This window comes from Rhinolophus sinicus, chromosome 17, assembly GCF_057876585.1.
Source record: "Rhinolophus sinicus isolate RSI-liver-muscle chromosome 17, RSI-T2T, whole genome shotgun sequence".
Classification (NCBI taxonomy): Eukaryota; Metazoa; Chordata; class Mammalia; order Chiroptera; family Rhinolophidae; genus Rhinolophus; species Rhinolophus sinicus.
Genome location: NC_142517.1, coordinates 3,236,540 through 3,257,663, shown reverse-complemented (window position 1 = coordinate 3,257,663; position 21,124 = coordinate 3,236,540). Strand labels below are relative to the sequence as shown.

General features: G+C 47.9%; 1 protein-coding gene across 7 annotated transcripts; it reads right to left on the bottom strand.

Moving 5' to 3' along the window:
- Positions 1 to 652: 652 nt before the first annotated feature.
- ZBTB21 (zinc finger and BTB domain containing 21) lies at positions 653 to 20,139 on the bottom strand. 7 transcript variants are annotated; one of them, XM_019745716.3, is made up of 3 exons: positions 19,754 to 20,139; positions 13,868 to 13,935; positions 653 to 7,918 (listed from the first exon to the last, which is right to left on the bottom strand). In XM_019745716.3, exon 3 carries the CDS (start codon positions 7,903 to 7,905, stop codon positions 4,744 to 4,746), a length of 3,162 nt encoding a protein of 1,053 aa, XP_019601275.1. In that variant the 5' UTR covers positions 7,906 to 7,918; positions 13,868 to 13,935; positions 19,754 to 20,139; the 3' UTR covers positions 653 to 4,743. The 7 variants fall into 7 exon arrangements, with proteins under 7 accessions (XP_019601275.1, XP_019601279.1, XP_019601276.1 ...); XM_019745720.3 differs by lacking the exons at positions 13,868 to 13,935; positions 19,754 to 20,139 and adding an exon at positions 17,736 to 19,472 and having other exon boundaries at positions 653 to 5,735; positions 6,330 to 7,918; XM_019745717.3 differs by lacking the exon at positions 19,754 to 20,139 and adding an exon at positions 17,736 to 17,874.
- Between the last annotated feature and the right edge of the window lie 985 nt (positions 20,140 to 21,124).

The window sequence follows — 21,124 nt, the reverse complement described above, 5'->3', positions numbered from 1 at the left end:
TTCCCCAGAAAGGCTAGTTTAGGGTACCAGGCAAGGAAAACCAAAGCACTGGGAGAGTCCGGTGCAAGTCCAAGGCGGAGTGTGCGTACCAATCAACCTGGTCCGTCTCTCCTCTCCCTCCCTCTTTCCACAGCCAGCTTGGTGGTGACCCGTGAAAAGCCTCAGCTCTGCTCTGCTCTTTACAGGGGCAGCTAATATACTGTGACAAAGTTAACATAGCCCGGGGTTACGGAAGTGCCTCCTTAGATGCAAAAAGATGCTGCAACGTGGACAGCCGCTTTTAAATTATGAAATAAAACAAGCTTATCAATTGCTGTGCTGAAATGTCAATTCAGGGTGCTTAAAAACTTCTTTTCTATGCATTTACTCCATGATCATTTAAAAAATACAAATTTGATGAGTAAAGAAGGTGGAGGGGCAGACCGCTGCTTACGTGGTTTTAGTTGTATGTTTGGTGCCCGAATAAGTGAAGCTTTAGTGCACAGTTAAAATCCTACAAGCAACCTTTACTGTCGGGAAACAGTAAATCTCTCTCCCAACTCTTCAGTGCTGGTCACATTAGCAAAATAGGCGGCTTTCTCTTCACTTTCATAAATGTAAACGCTCTTAATCACTATTATCAAAGTGCAAAACATAGCAATGAGACCAGGACTCAAAACAAAATACAGTACAAATTTATTGACTCCAATCATTCTTAGTCAAGATTTAAGCAAAGTAAACAGACAAAAGAATTGGATACAAATAAGCAATGGATTAACATTAGATAGAAATCCTATTTTACTATGAATTTTCAGTCCAAAACAACTTATTCCTAAAGAAAACTGAACCATGTTTTATTCTGCTAAGGCATATGACAACAAAATATACACAATTATAAAACCACATTTGTTTTTCTTTTAACAATAAGCACTTACTTAATGAAAATTTTAAAAGTCTTGGATGAATGTCAATAAGAAATGATCACCTTTTGAAAATCAGTATTAACCAAGGACAACTTTGTGGAAAACCTGGACAGCACTCAAAAATTACCAAAGAGCACGGAATTCAATTCTTTTAAAAATTTACAGTAAAATACTTTGGTTCTCAAATGGCTGTCTCTAAAAGGAATTCTTAAAAAACCTGACATTAACTCATTTTTCCCCTCCAGAATCTAAACACTGACTATTCAGGATTCTTCTGTCACGTGGCAATGCCATAGCTAGAAAACAGAGAAGCACTGAACGAGCAAATTGGAAATTACGCAAATGTCAAACTTCTTAAAGTGCTAAAGCCACAAGAGAAAAACCTATTTTGAAAACTTAAAAAAGCCAGTGCTACAGAACTTATTAAAGAGTATGTGTTGGCATTATTTTAACCAATGCTTTTCACAATTATTGCAAAACATATCAGGGAGACATCAGAAATTGATAAAACTGACTTGTAATATTCCAATATTAATTAGTGCAATTATAAAGAAACCTGTCATGAATGACAATTATTTCTGTAGTAAGAAAATGCAAGTAATTTTACTTCCTAGACTTCCTAGAGCACCTGGGTTGTAGGTGCGGTGCTCACACACACAGATATTTGAGGGAACAAAGGCTGACTTTAGATCAGTTAATTCTTATGTCTCCCTCACCCTGACTGTCCAGTTGCCCGCAGAGGAAAGCACCCCATGCCTCCACCAAAGGGCATGTTTTATTCTTGTCTCAGTTTCTATTCTCAGCACCAAGGGTGCTGTGTGTGGATTACATATTCGCCAATGAAGTGCTAGGGCATATTTTTAAAGAGAAGGCTAGAATGACCGATCCAAATCAGAAAACCAAGGACCACTTACACCTCCACACAAATGCACATGACGTCACTGTTGAATTGTTAGTCGTATATTTTGATAAAATTATAAATGCATACTAACTGTAACCAGTTTGAAAGGTAAATATTCTATGAATCTTGAAATATTACTATAAAAAATGTACACTATTTGTTACCTCCATTGCTTACCTTGATAAAAACATGTTTTACGGTGTTCTTCCCTCCCTCCCCCACCTGAAGAAAATAACAGATTCTTAGATTAACAAAGAATATATTAAAACATCTTACATTCTTTCCACAACGGCATAAAAAAGCAGGCATCCTGAATACTTACAAGGAATAATGAGCTTTCTACATTTTTAAAAATTAATTACAATCAGAAAAAAACTTTTTCAAGAATATCTTTGCTAAAGAGTTAGTTTTAACAATGAAAGACCAAGTTGTCTCATACCAAGTATTTGCCCACTGGCTGAGATAAACATTCTTAAAAAACCTGTTTATTGAATAAAGTAATTAACATGTCTTTCATTAGTTTACTTCTTAACATTTAAAATAGTTACTACATGAGTGGAAGCATATTTTATTTTTTGACCACCAAAATAAACTCTTTCAGCCTAGTACTTTTAAGATACAGTATAAAAAGTAATAGAAAAACCAGAACTGCATTATAAATGTTTTTGGTTCAAAATTTTACTTGAAATCTTATGTTCCTTGCCTAGACAAAAATGTGAACAAGACAAAACACTGGCAACCTTTTAAAATCCAACAGATACGCAGAGCCTATATTTAGATAAAAAATATTTTTTACTGATTAACATTAAAAAAGCCTCAAAAATGTAGCATAAAGGTTCAAGTCTTGGGATACTGATTTACAATGCCAAGATACTGTGTATCGTGGAATTCTTATAGATACTCTAACAGCTGTAAGTAATGATTACTCTGAGGGAAACTCTTCTTCTGAAGTGACAGCTACCGAGGTGCGCAGAGCAAGAAATACAACTTATATGGGGAATGGCGTCAATGAATGATAACCCACCCTAACGTTTCAAGTAAAATCGTATGCTTTAGTTTTGTCTTTAAAATGCATAGATTTCTTCAAGAAAATATAAAGATGGTAATAATCATTAACTCTAATTTTATTCCCCTTTCTCCATCAAATTCAAGTAAGACTAGAAATAGGCAGTAACCACTCATATTTTTGGGACTTTTGGTAACTTTCAAATGAAAGAATAAAAGGCAAAAGTTCATATATAATTTCTATACTGTTCAAAGTCAATTCGTATTTTATAAAAATGCTTGTTTCAATAAAAAGACTATCTTTCCTACCACTGATATGGAATGTGGGTAGAGACCGACGAGAGCACACACGTCTTTCCTGCTGGAGCAAAATTTTAACTACTCAGCAAATTATTTTAGTCACAGTAGTTGATTTTTTAAATTTGAGAGAATAGCTTGCCAACAGTTAATAAACTTGGAGTCTTAATCCAGATCACTACCTTAAAAAGGGTTCGTAGTTTCCACAATTTTTCTTTTATATATCTAATCCCGCCCCTGCCCCCCCCCCCACACAAGTGAAAAAAAAATTTTCCCATCTGAAACAGCCCCTTGAACTTTGGATAACACCTATTAAAAGGCTTTTAATTACAACTTATGTGAAATAGGAAAAAAAAAAGCCTAAACCCTATGGGCCAAAATAAGTAGAAAAACTACTTTTGAACCCTTGACAGTACACTTTAATATGGATTTATGAAATACTAAGCAGCAACTCAAAGCAGAATGGTTTCACTATGGATGTTTCACCACAATAAACTCCAACAAATTCTAACAGAACTCAACACAAGACAAAGGCAGGAAACTGGATACTGTAAATATTGTTCTTGAAAAGCATGTAGAGGCTGCATGCAGTGTGGTGTTTGTCCTCTGCTTCAAGACTCTGGAGGGAAATGGTTAATTCAGGATTCAGAGCAGCTGTCCTGACTCGGGGGGCTACAGACCCGTGTAAATATATGTCCCGACCTTCTTACTTGTTATCCTAATGTTGTTAAATTCAAAATTAGTGCCATGTCATCTTTGTCCCAAACACACTCAGATTTTCAATGTGTGGCAGCATAAATCCGAGGAAACCAAATATTTACAGTCCTCAAATGCTGGTCTGAACTTAGAACTGTGATGTGTACACAGCACGCAGTTTTGATTACAACGCCTATCGCCACTGATGCTTTTGTAAACTGACTTTAGAGGTCTGTCAGAAGTCTTAATATTTTCATTGCCCAAGTCTTCCATCAATAATTATATTAAATGACCCAAGAGCAAGTTTTTGTTTTATAAAAATCTAAGTATTACTATTGCTGATTTAAATTTTTCACAATTTTCATACAAAAAAAAGTTCTACATGACCAGAAAATGCCAAATATTTTTATCAAGTGTCAGGATAACTTATTAAAGTTGAGGTTTATCTTTTTTTTTTTATTGCTAAAGACCTAAATCGATACTGCAAACTACCTCACTCCTTCCTGATACATTCTGGACTTAAAAACATGGCTGAGATTTAACTAGAACTTATGTGTCTGATATAATCAAAAGAAGAACTCCTATAATAGTATTTCACTACCTGCAAATCAGTAAGGAAACAAAAGCAGCCCGAGGAGAAGACCCTGCTGACGCTGTGGAATGAGGAGCCATGCAGACCACTAGAGCGAGCGGCTTTCCACACCCACAAAGTCGCATCACGTGGGACTGCAGGTCCAGAAGCACAGTTTTCAGTTTTCCTCAGTTAAGTAAGGACATTACTAATTAACATCAGTTTACCTCAAACTTATATTCAAGCATAACAATTTCCAACCTTTATTATTCTTTTGTAAAAAATAGGTTCTTTCTTACGACACATTTCACAATGCAGGCCGAAATCTGGAGGCCGCGCCCCTGTGGTTACACGGGGGACGGGATGGCCTTCTAATTGTGGGTTTGTTCGTGACTCCAAAGACTAAAGGCGGTCTTGAATGTCCTGTGGCAAAGTTTACACATGAACTGTCTCTTAAATGTGATGGCCGAGAGGGGCGGGGCGTGGTAAAAGAGCGTGTCCGACTCCTGGGGCACAAACAACCTCTCCGTGGTGGGGGCCGTGTTCTCAGACAGGCCCGTGGGGCTGTCGGGCTCCAGCGGCTGGATCTTGGGCAGCGGGGGTGGCGGGGGCAGAGGCGGCGGGGACGGCGAGTTTGTGGGGACAGGGCGCACGTCCGACTCCTTGTGCGCCGAGTCCTCGGCAGCCTGAGACATGTGGGACTGGAAGTGACTCCAGAGTCGAAAGTTGGTGCGAAAAGCTTTGTTGCAAACGTGGCAGATGAAGGGCTTCACGGAGCACAGCAGCTCCTGGTGCCGCTCCAGCTGCTTGGGCACCGTGAACGTCTTGCCGCACTTCTCGCAGGGCCACAGGCCGGGGTCCTTGCTGGGCGCGGCTCCTTTGGGGGCGGCGCTGGCCTCGGGCGCCTCTGCCTCGGCCTCCTCCACAGGCTCCTCTTTCACTTGGATTTTGAGGGGCTTCGAAAGGCTGAGGTCCTCGGGGAGACAGGACGAGTCTTCCGAGTCGAAGTTCACCTGCTCCGAGCAGTCGCTGCTGCACGCGGTGTCGTCTTTGGCCGCACCCACGTGGTTGGCCTTTGGGGGCTCGGCCTGCGGCCTGGAGGAGCCCGTGAGCTCCCCGTTGTGGTCCAGGCCGGGCAGGGAGAGGTTCTCGGCCGGCGCCATGGAGTTCTGGTTGTGGACCTCGACCTGGTGTCGCCAGATGCTGAAGGACGACTTGAACGTGCGCATGCACTCCAGGCACGTCAGCTTCTTGTACTCACACCTGCTCTCATGCTCGTGCTTGAGCTCGGGCGAGAAAAACCTGAGGCTGCAGTAAGGGCACACGGTGGCGCTGCGGCACAGTCGCTCGTGGCTTCCTTGCTCTAGGAGAGAAGAGAGCTTAGCGTTACAGAGGCGGCACTGGAAAACCTCCTTCTCTACCGGGCCCAGGGCAGCGTGCTCTCTCGGCTTCGCGGCCTTGTGTCCTCCAAGGGGCTTCTCTCCCGGGTGCATTTTTATGTGCTGTTTGAACTGCGAGAGAAAGCGATAGGCTTTGCCACAGTACGAACAAATGTACGCTCCTTTGGCTCGCGATCGCAAGTTCCTCTTGATGGCTTGGGCTTGGGAGCTACTCTGGCCCTGAAAACCGGGCTTGCTGCGCCTCAATTTAATGATCAGGGCCTTCTTAATCTCTCTCTCTCTCACTATGTCAATCAGCTTTCTCTGGAATTTTTCATCCAAAACGGCATGTGAACTAGAGGCCGGTGACGGGTTCTTCACGATGCCGTGCTGGGTCTGACAGTGGGTCCACACTTTGAAGTTTGTGTGAAACCGTTTGTGACAGATGTCACAGGCATAGGGCTTTTCTGGATTATGGTACATGTTAATGTGCCGGTGAAGACCCGCTGTTGATCTAAAGATCTTAAGGCAATGTTTGCATTTAAATTTTTTGTTTGATCTTGTGCCCTCCAACTCACCAAATTCATCCTTATTCAAGTCAGAGTCTGGAAAGTGTGCATGGAGGACAGGAGGGCTTGAGCCGCCCTCAAAGTTATCTTCCGACACCGGGGAGCCGTGCTCGTCCACCTTCAGCTTCTTAAACGGCAGCCTTCTGTCTGCCTGGAACCGCCTTTTGGCCGGGAGTCTGCTCATGTCTTTCTGGTCGTCTTCTGCTTTCAGAGAAAGGTCTCTCGTGCTGGAGGACGCGGCCGTGGAGTCTCCCACCGTGACGCGGATGATGTCGGAGGGGTCCGCCAGCGGGCTGCGGGGCTCCGTCTTGATTCGCACCTCAGCGCCCTCCCTCTCCACGGGCTGAGATGCACTCAAGGACCTGAGGCGGTGCGGCTGGGCGGCTGGAGGCCGCTCGTCCAGGGCTGCCTTCTCACTACAGTCTTTCAAAGATGACTTTTGAGACACAGCACAAAACGCGGTCCCGGGTGCATCCCCCGGCACTGAGGAGGGCCCCTGGGAAGATTTCAAATCTAGCGAGGACGAGTAGACAGGGACCTGGCTGTCCATAGACAGTGACCGCCGGAGGAGGCTCTTCACGAGCGGGCCGCTTCTGTCGATGCTCTGGTTCGCAGCAGCAGACCCGCTGGACGGGATCACCAAGCCCAACTTCGAGTAGTACAGCAAGTTCCTATCCTCGCCCGGCCCACTGCCTCGGCTGGTTTCTTTCAACAGATAGGGCGTCTCCGAGGAGCTGCGAAGAGACAAGACAGGTGGCCGCGGCCGTTTCAAAGCCAGCTCTATGGCTTTTCCTTTGGGAAGCTGAGCGCTGGCGCCTGGTTTGTCATCCGCTGCGTCTCTGTCCTGCAGCGGCGTGGAAGGCAGCGCGGCATTCCTCTTCAGCAGACTGCTTCTGCTGGGGTCGTCCGAAGCTGCAGAGTGCTCAAGAGCCTTCACGTAGCCCACAGGACCATCTTTGGGCCAACTCTTTTCGGTCAGTGACAGATTGTGAAGTGGTTCCACGGCCTTTGGAACATGTGGCTTACTGGTGCTGGTCTTGACCGCAACGCTAGGGGCGGGCCGGGGAGCGTGGCTGGGATCGGGTGGGTTCTGACCGACGGTTTTTCCTTGTGCTTCGTTTCTACTTTGACAGACGATGACACTTCTCTTTTGAGAACTGTTCTCATCATGTTCTATGAATATTTTTTTTCTGTTGGGACACACTGGAATGGGGGCTTGAGGGGTTTTAGAAACAATGTTCGTCAGAAAGGAAATCCCCAGGCTGTAGCCTAGTTCTTGCACAGCCGCAAGGCTGCCTTTCTCGACAAACAAAGATGAAGAATAAATGTAGTTCAAAACATTATCAAAAGCATCTGGTTCACAAAAGTCAAGCTGAAATACAGACTGGGACTCATTTTCCTTATTCGTGAATAAGCTCTGGAAGTATTCACTGCTGGCAGCCAGGACATTTTTATGAGCTCGGAATTTTTGGTCTCCAACGATCAGAAGCACGTCACACAGCTGGCCTTTGAGACGCTCCTCGTTGAGCGCACTCAGGAGAGAAATGGCATGTGCCGGGTTGATGTAATGCAGTAACCCCTCCATTGCTTGGGCGGATCTGAAAGACAAAGTGTAAGTTACTGTGAGTAATGCGGGCAAAAGGTCTCCACCAGACAAAACGCTCTTCAGCGGCAGGGACCATAGCTGTCTTTTCATAGGTGCCAATATTTAACAGATTATAGGCACACAAGAGCTTTTTGGATGAACAATCTTATTTAATAACACGGAAAATATGAGGAAACAGTCTCATGGCTTAAGTAGATCATCAATCATTAACTGAGGAATTTTAGGAATGAGAGACTGTAACATAGGCATTTTCACACCATCTGCCAGAACTTGGCAGGTATGTAAAGAAGCAATATTTAAAAATAATGGTTTATACCATGTAGGGTCCTTATCTATTTGATGCTTGGTTCTATTAGTTTGGAGAATAAGTATGAAGTATGGAAATGCCTGAAGTCTCTAATTCTAAAAGGCTGTCTGTTTTATTACTGTGTACGGGTTCAGAACGAGCACCCCAAGATGTGCCTCTGTGATATGCGAATTATTTTGAGCTAAGGGCAAGTGAGACCCTGCGGGCTCACGAGAAACTTCTACCCCGGCCCCCAACAACCTAGAAGAAATGAATTAGGGGCCTTGCCCATAATAATAGGTTAACAGAGATCAACTTTTTTGACCTCTCTAAAGGGCAGGGCAAACTACTAACCACTGGACATCTGCTCTTCTATCGTCCTGCAATGACCCTCTGAAGCCTCAGGCGCCTTACCTCACCCTGAGCTCAGGATGTCATGTACCCCTCATTTCCCATCTCTGAAACTCTCATGCATGTGGGGTTCCCGTACGTGCTATATAACTAAATTTGGTTGTTTTCTCTTGTTAATCTGTCTGATGTAGACTTAATCCTTAGACCAGCTGGAAGAACCGAGGAGGGCAGAGGAAAGTTTCTTTCTCCCCACAACGTGAATTGTTAACAGTGGGTTGCAAAGGAGAGGTCTTGCCAGATCTTTAAAAACTGGTATGAATTTGGAAAGTGAAAAATCATTTGCTAATTACCACTGCATCCAAGTGTTTAACAAAGGTTAGAGATGTTAAATAATAAACGAGTTTGTTTTCTTTCTTATGCTAAACACTTTGCAGTCTCCTGAATATTATTTTCTTACCAAATCACTTTCAACACGGCACAAAAGAAACTTTGGCCTGGGTTTAAACTGAATTACTACTAATTCTAAACTAAGGGGTTTGAATTGAGATTTCACTGAAATTCTATTCAAAGCTAAAGGTGAGACATGAAGACCTAGTGGTGGGTGCAGGCTCTGGCCGAGACGCTGGGGTTGAAATGCTGGCTCCTTCCTGTTGTCGATTAGCCTCTCTGGTTATCAGGGAAGCAATGGAAGCAACAATTGTGCCCTCCTGTAGGGTTGGTGCCAAGATTAGATGAGCTCGCACCTCAACAGACGCGCAGTAAGGACTTGACAAATGCTGTGCAACACTCAGAAATCGCAGGACTTATAGGCATGTCATTCAGTATCAATGAAAAATGGCCCAGATTAAGCCCACCGTGCTGCCAATGAAGAGAAAGCCGTTTCACACAGGTGACGCTTGACTCTCCAACTCTAAGCCCTCACTTACGCTTGTTACCTAACACCACATATCTGGTCTGATTTTGATTCAAAGTAACTAAGACTACTTGTGACAGTTTTACCACTCTCTAGAAGGCAAGTTGCAGAAGCACCAAATTCACACCCAGCACACATGCAGGCTCTCCTCTGGCCTCGCAGGATCAGCCCTTGCTGGTCCAGCACCAGGGCTCGTTAGAAGCCTACAAGGAAGAGTTCGGTAGGCCACCTCCCTGGAGTGACCAAGCACTGTACACACCTTCCTTAATATTATTCTGACTCCGTTATGGAGCTGATCAATTTAACGGACTCACAGGCATGACACTACTTCCAGGGACAGTGCCTGTAGCCTGTCCCAAACCACCACCTAGGGCAGACTGTACTGAGTTCTGTTCATTTCTGCTTACTATCATTTCATATCAGTGGTCAACTGTGAGTCCTCCACTTGTGATTGCTTGATAAAGGTATTTTCCCTTTCTGTTAGCCATTTTAATTTCTCCCTTAATCGTACTGTACTCTCTTTATAATCACACATCTACTTCTGTGCAAAGTAACTCTTGTCATCTTTTACAGAGGTTAGCAGAGAAAGAAATATGCTTATAATGCCACACTTACCAACTCAGCCGTGAACTGAACACTGTGTTTAGTGCTAATAACTTGAGAAAGCTAGTTCAGATGTTGCCACAGGTAAAAGCAACAGATGCAGAATCAAAAGCTTGGACAAGAACTTTTCAAAGAGCTTCTTAAAATCAACTTAGTGGTTTGAAACTAGCACACACACAAAAATGACTAGGGCAGAGTGGAAAATGTCGGAACGTCTCAACGCAGTAAGGCTTACTAAGATCTTGTGAAACTCCCATGGGTGGCCCGCTGGCTCAGGCAGTTGGAGCGCCGTCCTCCTAACGCGGAAGTCGCAGGTTCGATTCCCATATGGGCCAGTGAGCTGCGCCCTCTACAGCTAAGACTATGAACAACAGCTCTCCCTGGAGCTGGGCTGCTGAGAGCAGCCGGAGGTCGGTGTGAGCTGCTGTGTGCTGATGTGTGCAACCTTGAGTGGCCAGCAGCCTACGAAAGCTTCCATGAGCTGCTGTGAGCGGCCGACCAACGAGACTGGTGACCGACTGCGTCAGCCAGGTGGAGCGTAAGGTTCATAATACCAGCACGGGCCAGGGAGCTGAACCCTACAACTAGACTGAGAAACAACGGCTTAGAAACTGGTGTGGGGGGAGAAACTTCCATTTCACTTCCATGCACACATGCCCGCACACGTAAGCAAGTACTGGGTTGGGATGTACGTTATGTTCCTCCCTGTGGGTCAGAGTCAGGACAGTCTGAAGTCTGTGCTCTGGGCTAATCAACCTCTCTTAGCCTCAGTTTCCCTCAATGTAACGTAAGGATAAGAGCAATTACCAAACAATGCTATTATGAGAATTAAATGAGAAAACAGTACCTATAACACATTACAAATCGTACCAGGAACTTCACATCATTCATTCATTCACTCATCCAACAAACAGGCATTTGAGAAGGCTTGACGGAGGCAGGGATGAGCCATGAGGCTCACTGAGGGAAGCGCGCTACAAGCAGAGCGAAGAGCCAGGTAACAGCAGGGCTGCAGGAGGGAGCAGAGGCAGCCATGAAAGACGACATGGGAGAAGCAGGAGGAGATGCCGTGCAGGGCCAGGGGGGAGCGTGGGAGAACAGTGCTTTACCAAGACTGAAATGGACAGCCATTGGAAGACTCTGAGCAGAGGAACGACAATGACCTGAATTATGTTTCAGAAAGATTGCTGGCTATGTTGTTGAGAATGGACCATGGAAAGTGGGGAAAGGGTGGAAGCCGGAAGGCCAGCTAGGAGCCTACTGCAGTGATACAGGTGAGATGATGACGACGGCCTAGACCTAGGAGCCTCCTCCAGTGACGCAGGTGAGACACGATGGTACCCAGATCAGGGGGTGGCAGTGAAGGCAGTCATTCCAACTGCTAATGGACTGACTGTAGCGGGTAAGAATGTGAGGGTTAAAAATGTCTCTAAGGGGCTCTTAGTTGAGATGAAGTCTGACAGAAAAATCAGTTCAGATTTATTTCAGGAATTCAGCTTTGATATTCTACATGTTAGCGGAAACCTCTTCATGAATGCCCCTTATGGGCACCCTTTCCTGCCTCACTTTCCCGACAAGCCTTCTTGCGCCTCCGGGGATCACTTCCCAAGTAAACATCTGCATGTGAGTCCCTGTCTCCGGGCCTGCTTTTGGGAGAACCCCAACTGAGACATCCAGGGAGGTGTAGGCTGAGGTGAGGTGCAGGGAGGTGCAGGCTGAGGAACCGTGTGAGGACTAAATCCCGAGAGATTTGCTATGTCCCCGGATGTGAAGCAAGTGCTATTCCACAGGCCACCTGTACTGTTCCTATGTGCTATGTCACCATTTTCTCACTTTTCATTGTTCAAAAGAGTTTCCTTCTTTTGCTTTCTTCACATGATCGTCCTTGTTTTTGCTCTAAGTAAGTCCTTCCTTTCATTCCCTTGAGCCACAGGCTTCTACATTCTCAACAAAAACGTCTGGGAATTAGGGAACAGTAAGTCACTCAGAGTTGAGTTTTAAGAGAAATAGTCACTGTCCCTGAAAATTGTTTGGGATTAAAACTATCTGACTGTAACTTCCATTTAGTTATCAATGAGACTACTTGCCTGTAAAGTGGCGAAGCGTGTCCGAATTCCTGATACGCCTGATTACTACTTTACAGTATTTATTTTCCATTCTACTTGCTCAAACACTAACTGTACATTTCCCGCCACATAATACCGTAAGCATTTTTCATGCATTAACTCAGTATTTACAGTAACCCTAGGCTGTCGGTACAATTAGTACCCCATTTTACAAATGAGGAGACTGAGGCACAGAGGGATAAGTAACGTGCTCAAGGTCAAACAGAGAGTAGCAGCAGAGCAGGACTCACCAGGGGACTGGCTCAGAGGCCACGCTCTTAACCCCCACGCCTCACCACCTCTAGTTTCCCCTTTTAATTCTCACTTAAGCACCTGAGCTAGGTGCTGTCATCCTCCGTTTTACAACTTAGGAAATGGAGGCATTGCAAGGTCAAGTACTGTGCCCAGGGTCACCCATCAGTTAGCAGTGGGGCTGGAGTCTGGCCCCAGAGCCTGGACTTACTCATCAGGTTACACGCGTCTCATATCAGGCATCTGTCTGGCATGTGCTACAACTGGCTAGACGGTCTGACAAGCACGGTCCTGCCTTACGGTGCTTGAAGTCTTGCGTGGGAACAGGAAAAGTCCATCTGTCATCACACTTCAGTATGCTAAGCACCAGACGAGTATGTGCAAAGGTACAGAGGGAGTCCAGGTGACAGCACTGATGGCACTGACCAGGTGAGAGACGAGAGGCCTCACGATCAGGAGGCAGTGAGAGAATGTGGGAAGCGTCAGGAAGGGCTAAGGACATTTCGAGGGCAGGAGCAGCATGTCCAACAGCACAGAGACAAGCCAGAGTGCCAGGCTGGAGCAAAGGATAAGGCAGGGATGGCAGGCGACGGGGCTGGAGGGGGTGGAGGCACGAGGGCCCTGGGGACTACACTTGAGACCTTGTAAGACGACAGTGACCTCGCCACCCTGTTCAGTAGCCCAGGACAGAGGCGCTCGATGTCCGGCACAACAGGACAGAGCGAGCACACAGGGCAGTGCAGCCTCCTCACCTTCAGGGTGATGCCCTGCTTTTTCACCTTTCCATTCAATTATGAAAACTTAAAAACAATGGCCCCTTTCCTGGTGGAGCTGGAAACAATTAACACTTTGGAATTCTGTGTTGTAACGACAGTAGTCTATTTATTGAGTTTAACAACTTAACTAAAAATACAAAATGCTACATCAAGAATGCAGGCAAAAAGGGGAAAGAGATCAAACCTGCTCACTGTCATGATAATCCGGCAAAACCTTCCGTGGCCGGCGGATGCGCAGACCGCATTCTCCAAACCGTCTGCCCTTTCTGCTCGTCTGCACTCAGGTGAGCCAGCCTTGCTACTGGATGCATTTTCTTCTCCATAAATCTGCCGGCTCATCAAACTCGTTTCTCACGTAAGCTTTATGTGAATCCTCAGCCTCTGACTTAGCGATGACCGTGTGTCATCACGTCAAAGCTCTTACGTATACACACTGCCACTGCGTGCGTGTCTTGTTCCTTGTCCTTTGCTCACTTCTTCCTACCTGACTCATCGGTGCAGGTGTCCCTGCTACCACTTTAGTCACGGTGGAAAAACCCTGGTGCTCTGAAAAGTGGGTGAGACGTGGAAGCACAGGCCTGTTTAGGAACTGGAGAAAGAGCTGGGAGGAAACCCCCAGGAAAACCACATTCTGAGACGGGACTGGCTTGCTTACCACTTGGCTCCTCGCACACAAATATCTTCCCAAGCTCTGCCTGAATGGTTTCTATTTCATGTTGTCTCCTGAAATTTCAAAATGAGAGAATCTTTATGTTTAACAATTCATGGAAATCACAGCTCCATGGGGAAGACTTTCAAATCAGTGTCCTTGCCGCCTAGTAAGTATGTAACCTTATAAAGATCACTCAACCTTTCTAAGTACTAACTAGTCTCCTTAACCTGTTAAGCAGGGCTAACACTACCCGCCACACAGGATTTTCATGATGAACAAAACACTCGTATGTTTGAAAGCTCCTAGTATATACAGTGTTTCCTATATGGCAAGCACACCTTTAATTTCCTTCCTTTCCCAAATGTGTGTGTGGGCCGCTGTATGCCACCACGTAGCCCAGGAGGTGCTGGTGACAGCAGATGCGTGAGCGGGCCCGCTGCCTGCTCTCCTAGCGCACATTCCCATGGTAGGGCAGACGCATGATGAAGGACGAAAAAGCGTACGACAATCCTGATTTCAGGAAGCAGTTCATTTGCCAGGGGTGGGAGGATGGTTGCGTGAACAGTGAGGACGTCAGGAAGCTTTGGGACTCATGGCTCCCTCGACTATTACAGCAACACCATGGGTTCCATTGCTCACATTTCTGCTACAGACACTTTTCAGAGACACTCATCTGACCTTGCCAGGGCTTCAAGACCCCCGAAGGCTGGCCTGGCCTGAGGCTCCAATACCCTAGCACGGCTACAGAGCTCTTCACAACTGGATTCCAAAAAATTAATTCATCTCACCACCTCAAATTCCTCAGGTACTAAATGCTAAGGAACGGGGAATTCATAATTTAAGTTAATTCAATGCAAATAATTTCCTCTTTATTTATACCAATGTTAGATCAATTGTAAGCAGTTAAGATTTTTAAGGAGTTGGATGGGAGGCAGGCAATTTTGGAATACGGAACATTCAGGGGATAGAAACAGAAAAGCAAAGCACAGTCCACACTCAGATAAAAAGACACCTGAAGATGAGTGAGGGGCTGAGAAAGGAAGATGGGATGGGACCAAAATAACCTCACTGACTTACAAGTTTTGGAGACTAAAACTCAGGCTGATATAGAGCTAAGGCACATTATGAATCAAACTGGCTCCAAGACTAGGACACAAAAGCCTTACTAACAGTTCTACAGAATTCTCTGGAATGCTTCTACAGTCCTAACCATGACACTGGGAAAAAGACGGATGCATGTAACCTAGTTAGAAAAAGCATCTACATTTGACGTTGGAATATAAACACACACACCATTCAGCCCCAAAACCTACCTCTGGATTTCGCCCGACTCTCTCCATTTGATTTTACTATTAGATGGTGACAGGAAGCCGGCTCTGAGTTTGGGACAACGCAGATATCCAGAAATTATCTTAAGTTCCTCAGATTTCAAAGCTAGCCTGGCTTATCTGATCCTTCAAGATAGTAATGTCACTCCCTTGGATCCCATCTCACCACATTTTCAGCCTCTAGAGAAGGTCTCATTTTGGTTAAAGGTGTGTTCTCTGCACACCCAGCTGAATGACTCCACTGTGACACAGTTCAGCCTGTCTGGCCCTGGCCGCCCCTCCTCCTGCTGGAGGAGGCCCCTGAGGAAGAACCACCCTCGGCCGCCCCAGTAGAGTCTGATGCACTGCTCTCCCTTGCTCAGGGGTAGGGGTACCTTGCTCAGGGGTAGGGGTACAGCCCAAGCCAAGCCCACTGGAAACTCGCTGGAACACGGGCCAAGAACAACAACAAAGGCAGTACCTGAGTGGGCTGATTTATCTCGGCAGCTGCCTCCCAGGGCCCACTACACAGATGCCTGCAGCTCCCATGGTTTTTGTCCTTCCTGGCCCAATTCTTCAATTTTTCCTTAAACCTCAAGAACAACCCTGTATCTTTACAATAAATTCCTTTTCTATTCAAGCAAACCAATTTCTGTTCTTGTTATTAAATGACCCTAACTACATACTTCCATAGGTATTCACTATTCCTACCATGCCTTCCGAGTCCATCCTTGATAATACTGCTGCTCGACCGAGCTTCCTAAAGCAAAGCTTTGCTCGCTCATCGGATGTGCACGTGAAGTATTACTAGTATTCGTTCAGCTTATTTATTGGGCTCCTATTGGACGTGCCTGGCTTGGTAAGATGTATCTGAAATACAGGGGTGCACAAAACAGACAAGGCCCCCACATTCTAGTGAGGGAAAGCAGATATAAACAAGGAAACAAATATAAAGATGACTGCAGATTGTGCTAAGTGATATAATGGAAATAAACAGGATGCTCTGACTGAGTGAGCTCACTAGGGGTTTGTAGAGGATGGTTAGAAAAGCCTTGATGTGACACTTTAGATGAGATCTAAGACCTGAGTGAGAAGAGCCACCCTTGACTCCGTTTAAAAACAAAATAATGAAAACTGGTTCTCCATTAGGCTAAAATGCAAAATTTTAGAAACATGGGCTACGAGGCTCTGTAAACCTGGTTTCAAACTACTTTTTAGATTGCCTTTCCCTTAGTTACCCCCTGGGATAACTTCCTGCTTCAGATACAACCTTCACACATGGCTTCTTCTATCACCCAAGCTGTAGGGTTGCAGACTTCACCTAACCCCTCCCCAGCACTCAGCTCAACAGGAATCATCTTTCAAAGCTCAGCTCCTGCTCCAATTCCTCCATTAAGCATTCTGTCATGGGCTGGATCGTGTCCCCCACCAAATTCATATGCCGAAGTCCTAACCCCAGTACCTCAGAATGTGAGTGTATTTGGAGATAAGGTCTTTAAAGAGGTGATTAAGTTAACATGAGGTCTTTGGGCCCTACTCCAATCTGAATAGTGTCCTTATAGGAGGAGGGGACTAGGACAAACCCAGAGGGATGACCACAGGAGAACAGAGATGGCCATCTACGTGCCAAGGGAGGCCTCAGGAGGAACCAGCACTACTGACACCTTAATTTGCGACTTCTAGGCTCCAGAGCCGCCAGAAAATAAGTCTCTGTTCAGACACCCAGTCTGTGGTACTTGGTTATGGTAGCCCTAAAAACTAATATACCTTCCTTCACTGCTTCAGTCTATAAGGAGCAAACACCTTTCACCTCCTGTATCATGCAGAGTGGCACCATTTACTGTTGTTTATTCAGTGTCTTATATCGTTAGTCATTTGTGTCTTCTCAAACGGAACTGCTAGCTCTTTAAGGACTGAGACTCTATTTAACATCTTTGACACTTCACAATGCCCAACATAGTACCTTGCACAATAAATATTTACTGATTTTCTGTACTCTGACACTCCAAATAAATGCAGAAGTAGAAATCAAGCCTTTTTTTTTTCTCCTAACATAAAGCTGGTCTCATCCCCGGTCTCCTTTAGAATATTATATTGATTTTCCTACTAGTTCCTCGATAAACTCCAAACACTGGAGTGGCAAACAATACTCTTCATATGCTGGTCGCAGGTCATCTCTCCACCCTTACTGGGCACTGCTTACCATCTTCCCTACAAACTTGCACACCTGATTTCCACCACCTGAAATAGCTTTCATACCCTCCCTTTACATGGCCAACTTCTACTGAAAAATCCAGTTCAAATGTCCCTATCTCCATAAAGCTTTAGTAATTTGTCCCTACCCAGGAGCTCATCTAAGCTGCCATACTTCATCTCTGTAATAACACAACTTTTTAGTGATATGCTTTCATAGCTATCTGCTGCTTCATGCGAGTCCCTAAAAGGAAGAACCCTTGTTCACACCTGTGTGTCCCTAATGCTTAGAACAAGGCCAGGCAGGTAGCTATTGGGCAGACAGAGGAACCACCACACTCCCGGCTTTATCGAGACCTGGACTTGCTCACCTTATTGCTCCAGCATCTGTTACAGAGCTCAGCACGTGGCAGCTTTCTTTGCTTTTGGGAGGAGCTCTTGTGGCGTTAATTACCACGGGATGATGACTCCCAAGTCTGTGCCTCTGCTTGGCCTTCTCCTTGGGACTGCAGCCTCCCAGGTGCCCAGTAAAGGCTTCCATCACAGGATGTCCCACATGTCCAGGACGGTAGGGATGATCACACCCTCTCGCCCCACCTGCTTGTCCTCACACATTCCCCGCTTGGTTAGGTGTGCTGCCAACCACCAGGTCTCCCGAACCAGAAACCTGCTCTCTTTCTGTCGCGGTGGCACGATGACCTGTCAGACCTCACTCATGAGCAGCCCTAGAATCTGTTCTCCCATCGCCACTGGCTTTGAGGCCAACTAAAATCGTCCCTGCAGTCACCTCCTCCTCACCTAGACACACCCTCAACAACTCAGCCCCTCTTGCTACACACCTAATACCCCCTTCCATAGACACTGTCAGTTCCCAAGGGCCAGGGTTATATCTTTGTCGATTTTTATTTTCACAGAATGAAACACACTGTACATTCAATAGTGTTAAAAGGAAGAATAAATTAAACAGTTACTTTTAAGTAAACCAATGCCCCAAATTCCTGTTTTCTTTTTAACATCAATACTTAGAGGTACTTATACTCCAATGTAATGACTGTTAGTCATCAGAGACGAATGAGGGATTTACTCCAAACATCAAGGGAAAAATTTTTTTTAAATTGTCAACAAGAAATCTTTCTAAAATGGATTAACCGGCTTTCCTGTCTTAACAAGGTATGAAGAACACACGCAGGCTCCTTACTGATGCTCAGGGTCGTCATCCTGAACAATCACGGACTCCGCTGTGACACCACTGCCCTAGACGCTGGGGGTGAGCGCCGCGGTGGCTCTGGCACGAAACACCCCGGGCGGCTACACTGTGCGGGGCCAGATGCACGTGTCCCCATTTCCCGCTGCAGAACCTGTCCCTAAAAGCAGCCCCTCCCAACGCGCTGCTGCAGCGGCCACGCAGCCACCGGGCGAAGGGCTAGGACAGAGGGGCTCTGCGCCGTCAAAGGAGTGATCTTTGCTAGTGGGCTCCTGAGCCTGGTCCCAACAAGTGGCCGGGGCGATGAGAGCTCCCACGACGCGACCAGGGACACTCAGGCGGCCGAGGCCTCCCTGGGCGGGGGTCCCAGCGCCGCTGCGCCGATCCCCACCTCTCCCTCCCCGATCCCCACCGCCTCCGGCCGCAGATTTCGAACCAGGGCTTCCCTACAGTGGGAACCATCCGCGGCCCAGCAGAAAAGCCTGCGGCTGCGCTCCGTCCGCGGCGGGCGGGGGAGTCAGAGAAACAGGTCTTCCCGGGGGCCCGGAGGAAAAGCACAGCGCTCCGGGTCCAGGCGTTCGCGGGGGGCCGGCCCGGAGGCGGGGCGCCGACAGCAAAGTCAACTTGGGCCACTGGTTGTGTGGCGGCCGCCAGGCGGGGCCCGCGGGCTCGGCGGGAAGGGGCGCAGGCCGCGGCAGGTGCGGAGCCCCGCCGGCCCTCCCGCTCCCGCGCACGCTCCCGCGCCCCGCGCCCCGCGCCGGCCAGCGGCCGCCTCCACAACTGCGCGGGACGGGCGCACGCGCCCTTGACCGGAAGGCTCCCAACCGCTCCGCGCAGGAGCTCGCCCGAGGGCGGGTGCGTCCGCCTCTAGGGGCACCTGGCCGGGCGAGGGAAGCCCAGTGAGGGACCGAGCGTGCGCAGTGGCGAGGGCGAGGCCAAGTGCGGGCAAGAGGCATGCGCAGTGTGAAGGCACAATCGGCTACGTGGGAGTCTGGGGCATGCTCGGTGAGAACCGGGAGCGGCGCACGCGCAGAGGCGCTCGGCGCCCGCAACCCACTGGTGGAGAGAAAAAAGAGAGAAATCACCTCAGAGTTACGTCAGGAAAGGCCGCGTTTTGTGGGGAGGCTGTGGCCTCCCACGGGGCTCCGCAGTTCTCCTAGGGAGAGGGGCGTGACAGTTACTCACCGGCCTTCAGCCCGGAGGCAGACGCCGGGCCCCTTTCCGCTCACACTCGGCTCGCGCGCGCCGCAGCCGCCGCTGCCGCTGTGATTCCATCCATCTTGAATTTGACGTCATCCCACACCAGGGATGAGGTCATCGCAGGCAGCGCTCGTCACGTGCGTGGCGCTATGATTGGTCGCCGGGCTCCAGGGGGCGGAGCGAGGGAGGTGCGCAGCGCCGGGGCGGGGCGGGGCAAGGGCGGGCCTGACGAGGTGCCGCCGCCGCCGCCGTAGCCCGCGCTCCCGCGCCTGCCTTACTCCTGCCTAGCGCCGGGCTCTGCCGGGTCCGCGCCCGCGTCCTCCCGGTGCCCGCCTCCCGCCCGCTCCGCGCCCTGCCCCCGGCCCGAGGGAGCTCCCGGGCGGCTGTGAGGGGAGGCGGCCGCGGGAGCGGCGCGCATCCTGCGAAGCCGGAACGCGGGGCGCAGCTCGGCCCCGTGGGCCCCGGCGCGGGAAGGACGCGTGAGGCTCGCAGCGGTTGTTCGCTCCGCCCCCGACCCAGCGCGTGCGGCGGCGCCTCCACGCGCCGCTAGGAGGTCGGTTCCCCAGACGGAAGCGCGGGCGCGGGAGCGGGGCCGGGGGCCGGGGCGGCGTCACCGCGGTCGCGTGCTGCGTCGCCTGCACTGCGCGGCTCGCGGTGGCGCTCCGTCGGGGCGCCCGCAGCACGGACGCTTCACCGCCCGCGTGGGAGCGCGTGGGACACGCGTTTGCCGAGAACTGACCTTGAGCGCTGACATTTTCTCCCACCCGGACGATCTGATCACGAAGGGCCGCTGGATAGTGAATTGGAGTCACCAGGGCTTCCAGGTTCATTTCTGCGTGAAAAGACGGGGTGGCCGCGCTCATCACCGGCCTCGTGACGTCTGCTTCTCAGCTGCGTGTTCGCAGACGGAGCCTTCGCTGTTCGGAGGAGTTGAGCTGAAGAACCGCTGGGCAGCGAACGTGTTTTCTCTAATACGTCCCAGTTGTCATTTGCTGTCTCTTAGTTTTCCTTCATGAGCATTACAAGCCCGGTGATTAGAAAACTACACTTTCCATCAAAACCAGAAAATGAGTGTCACAAATGCCAAGCTGTAAACCCTTAAGAAAGGTTCTGTCGGGCAAGTAAATAGAGCCTGGTGCTAATATGTTTCAAATGTCTATTAATTTCAAAAAAATTTATAAAAGTTGAATCTAGGTAAGAATTTGTGAACTGTGTGAGAAATAATCTTGCATTAGGTCGATAAAAATTAAATACTTGTTCCAAAATTAATAGCTCTGTTATTGTGATAGTTTCATTAATCTCAAGAGTGCTCTTAGTCTGAAAGGAAGAATCATGCACCGAAAAATTTTCTCCCAC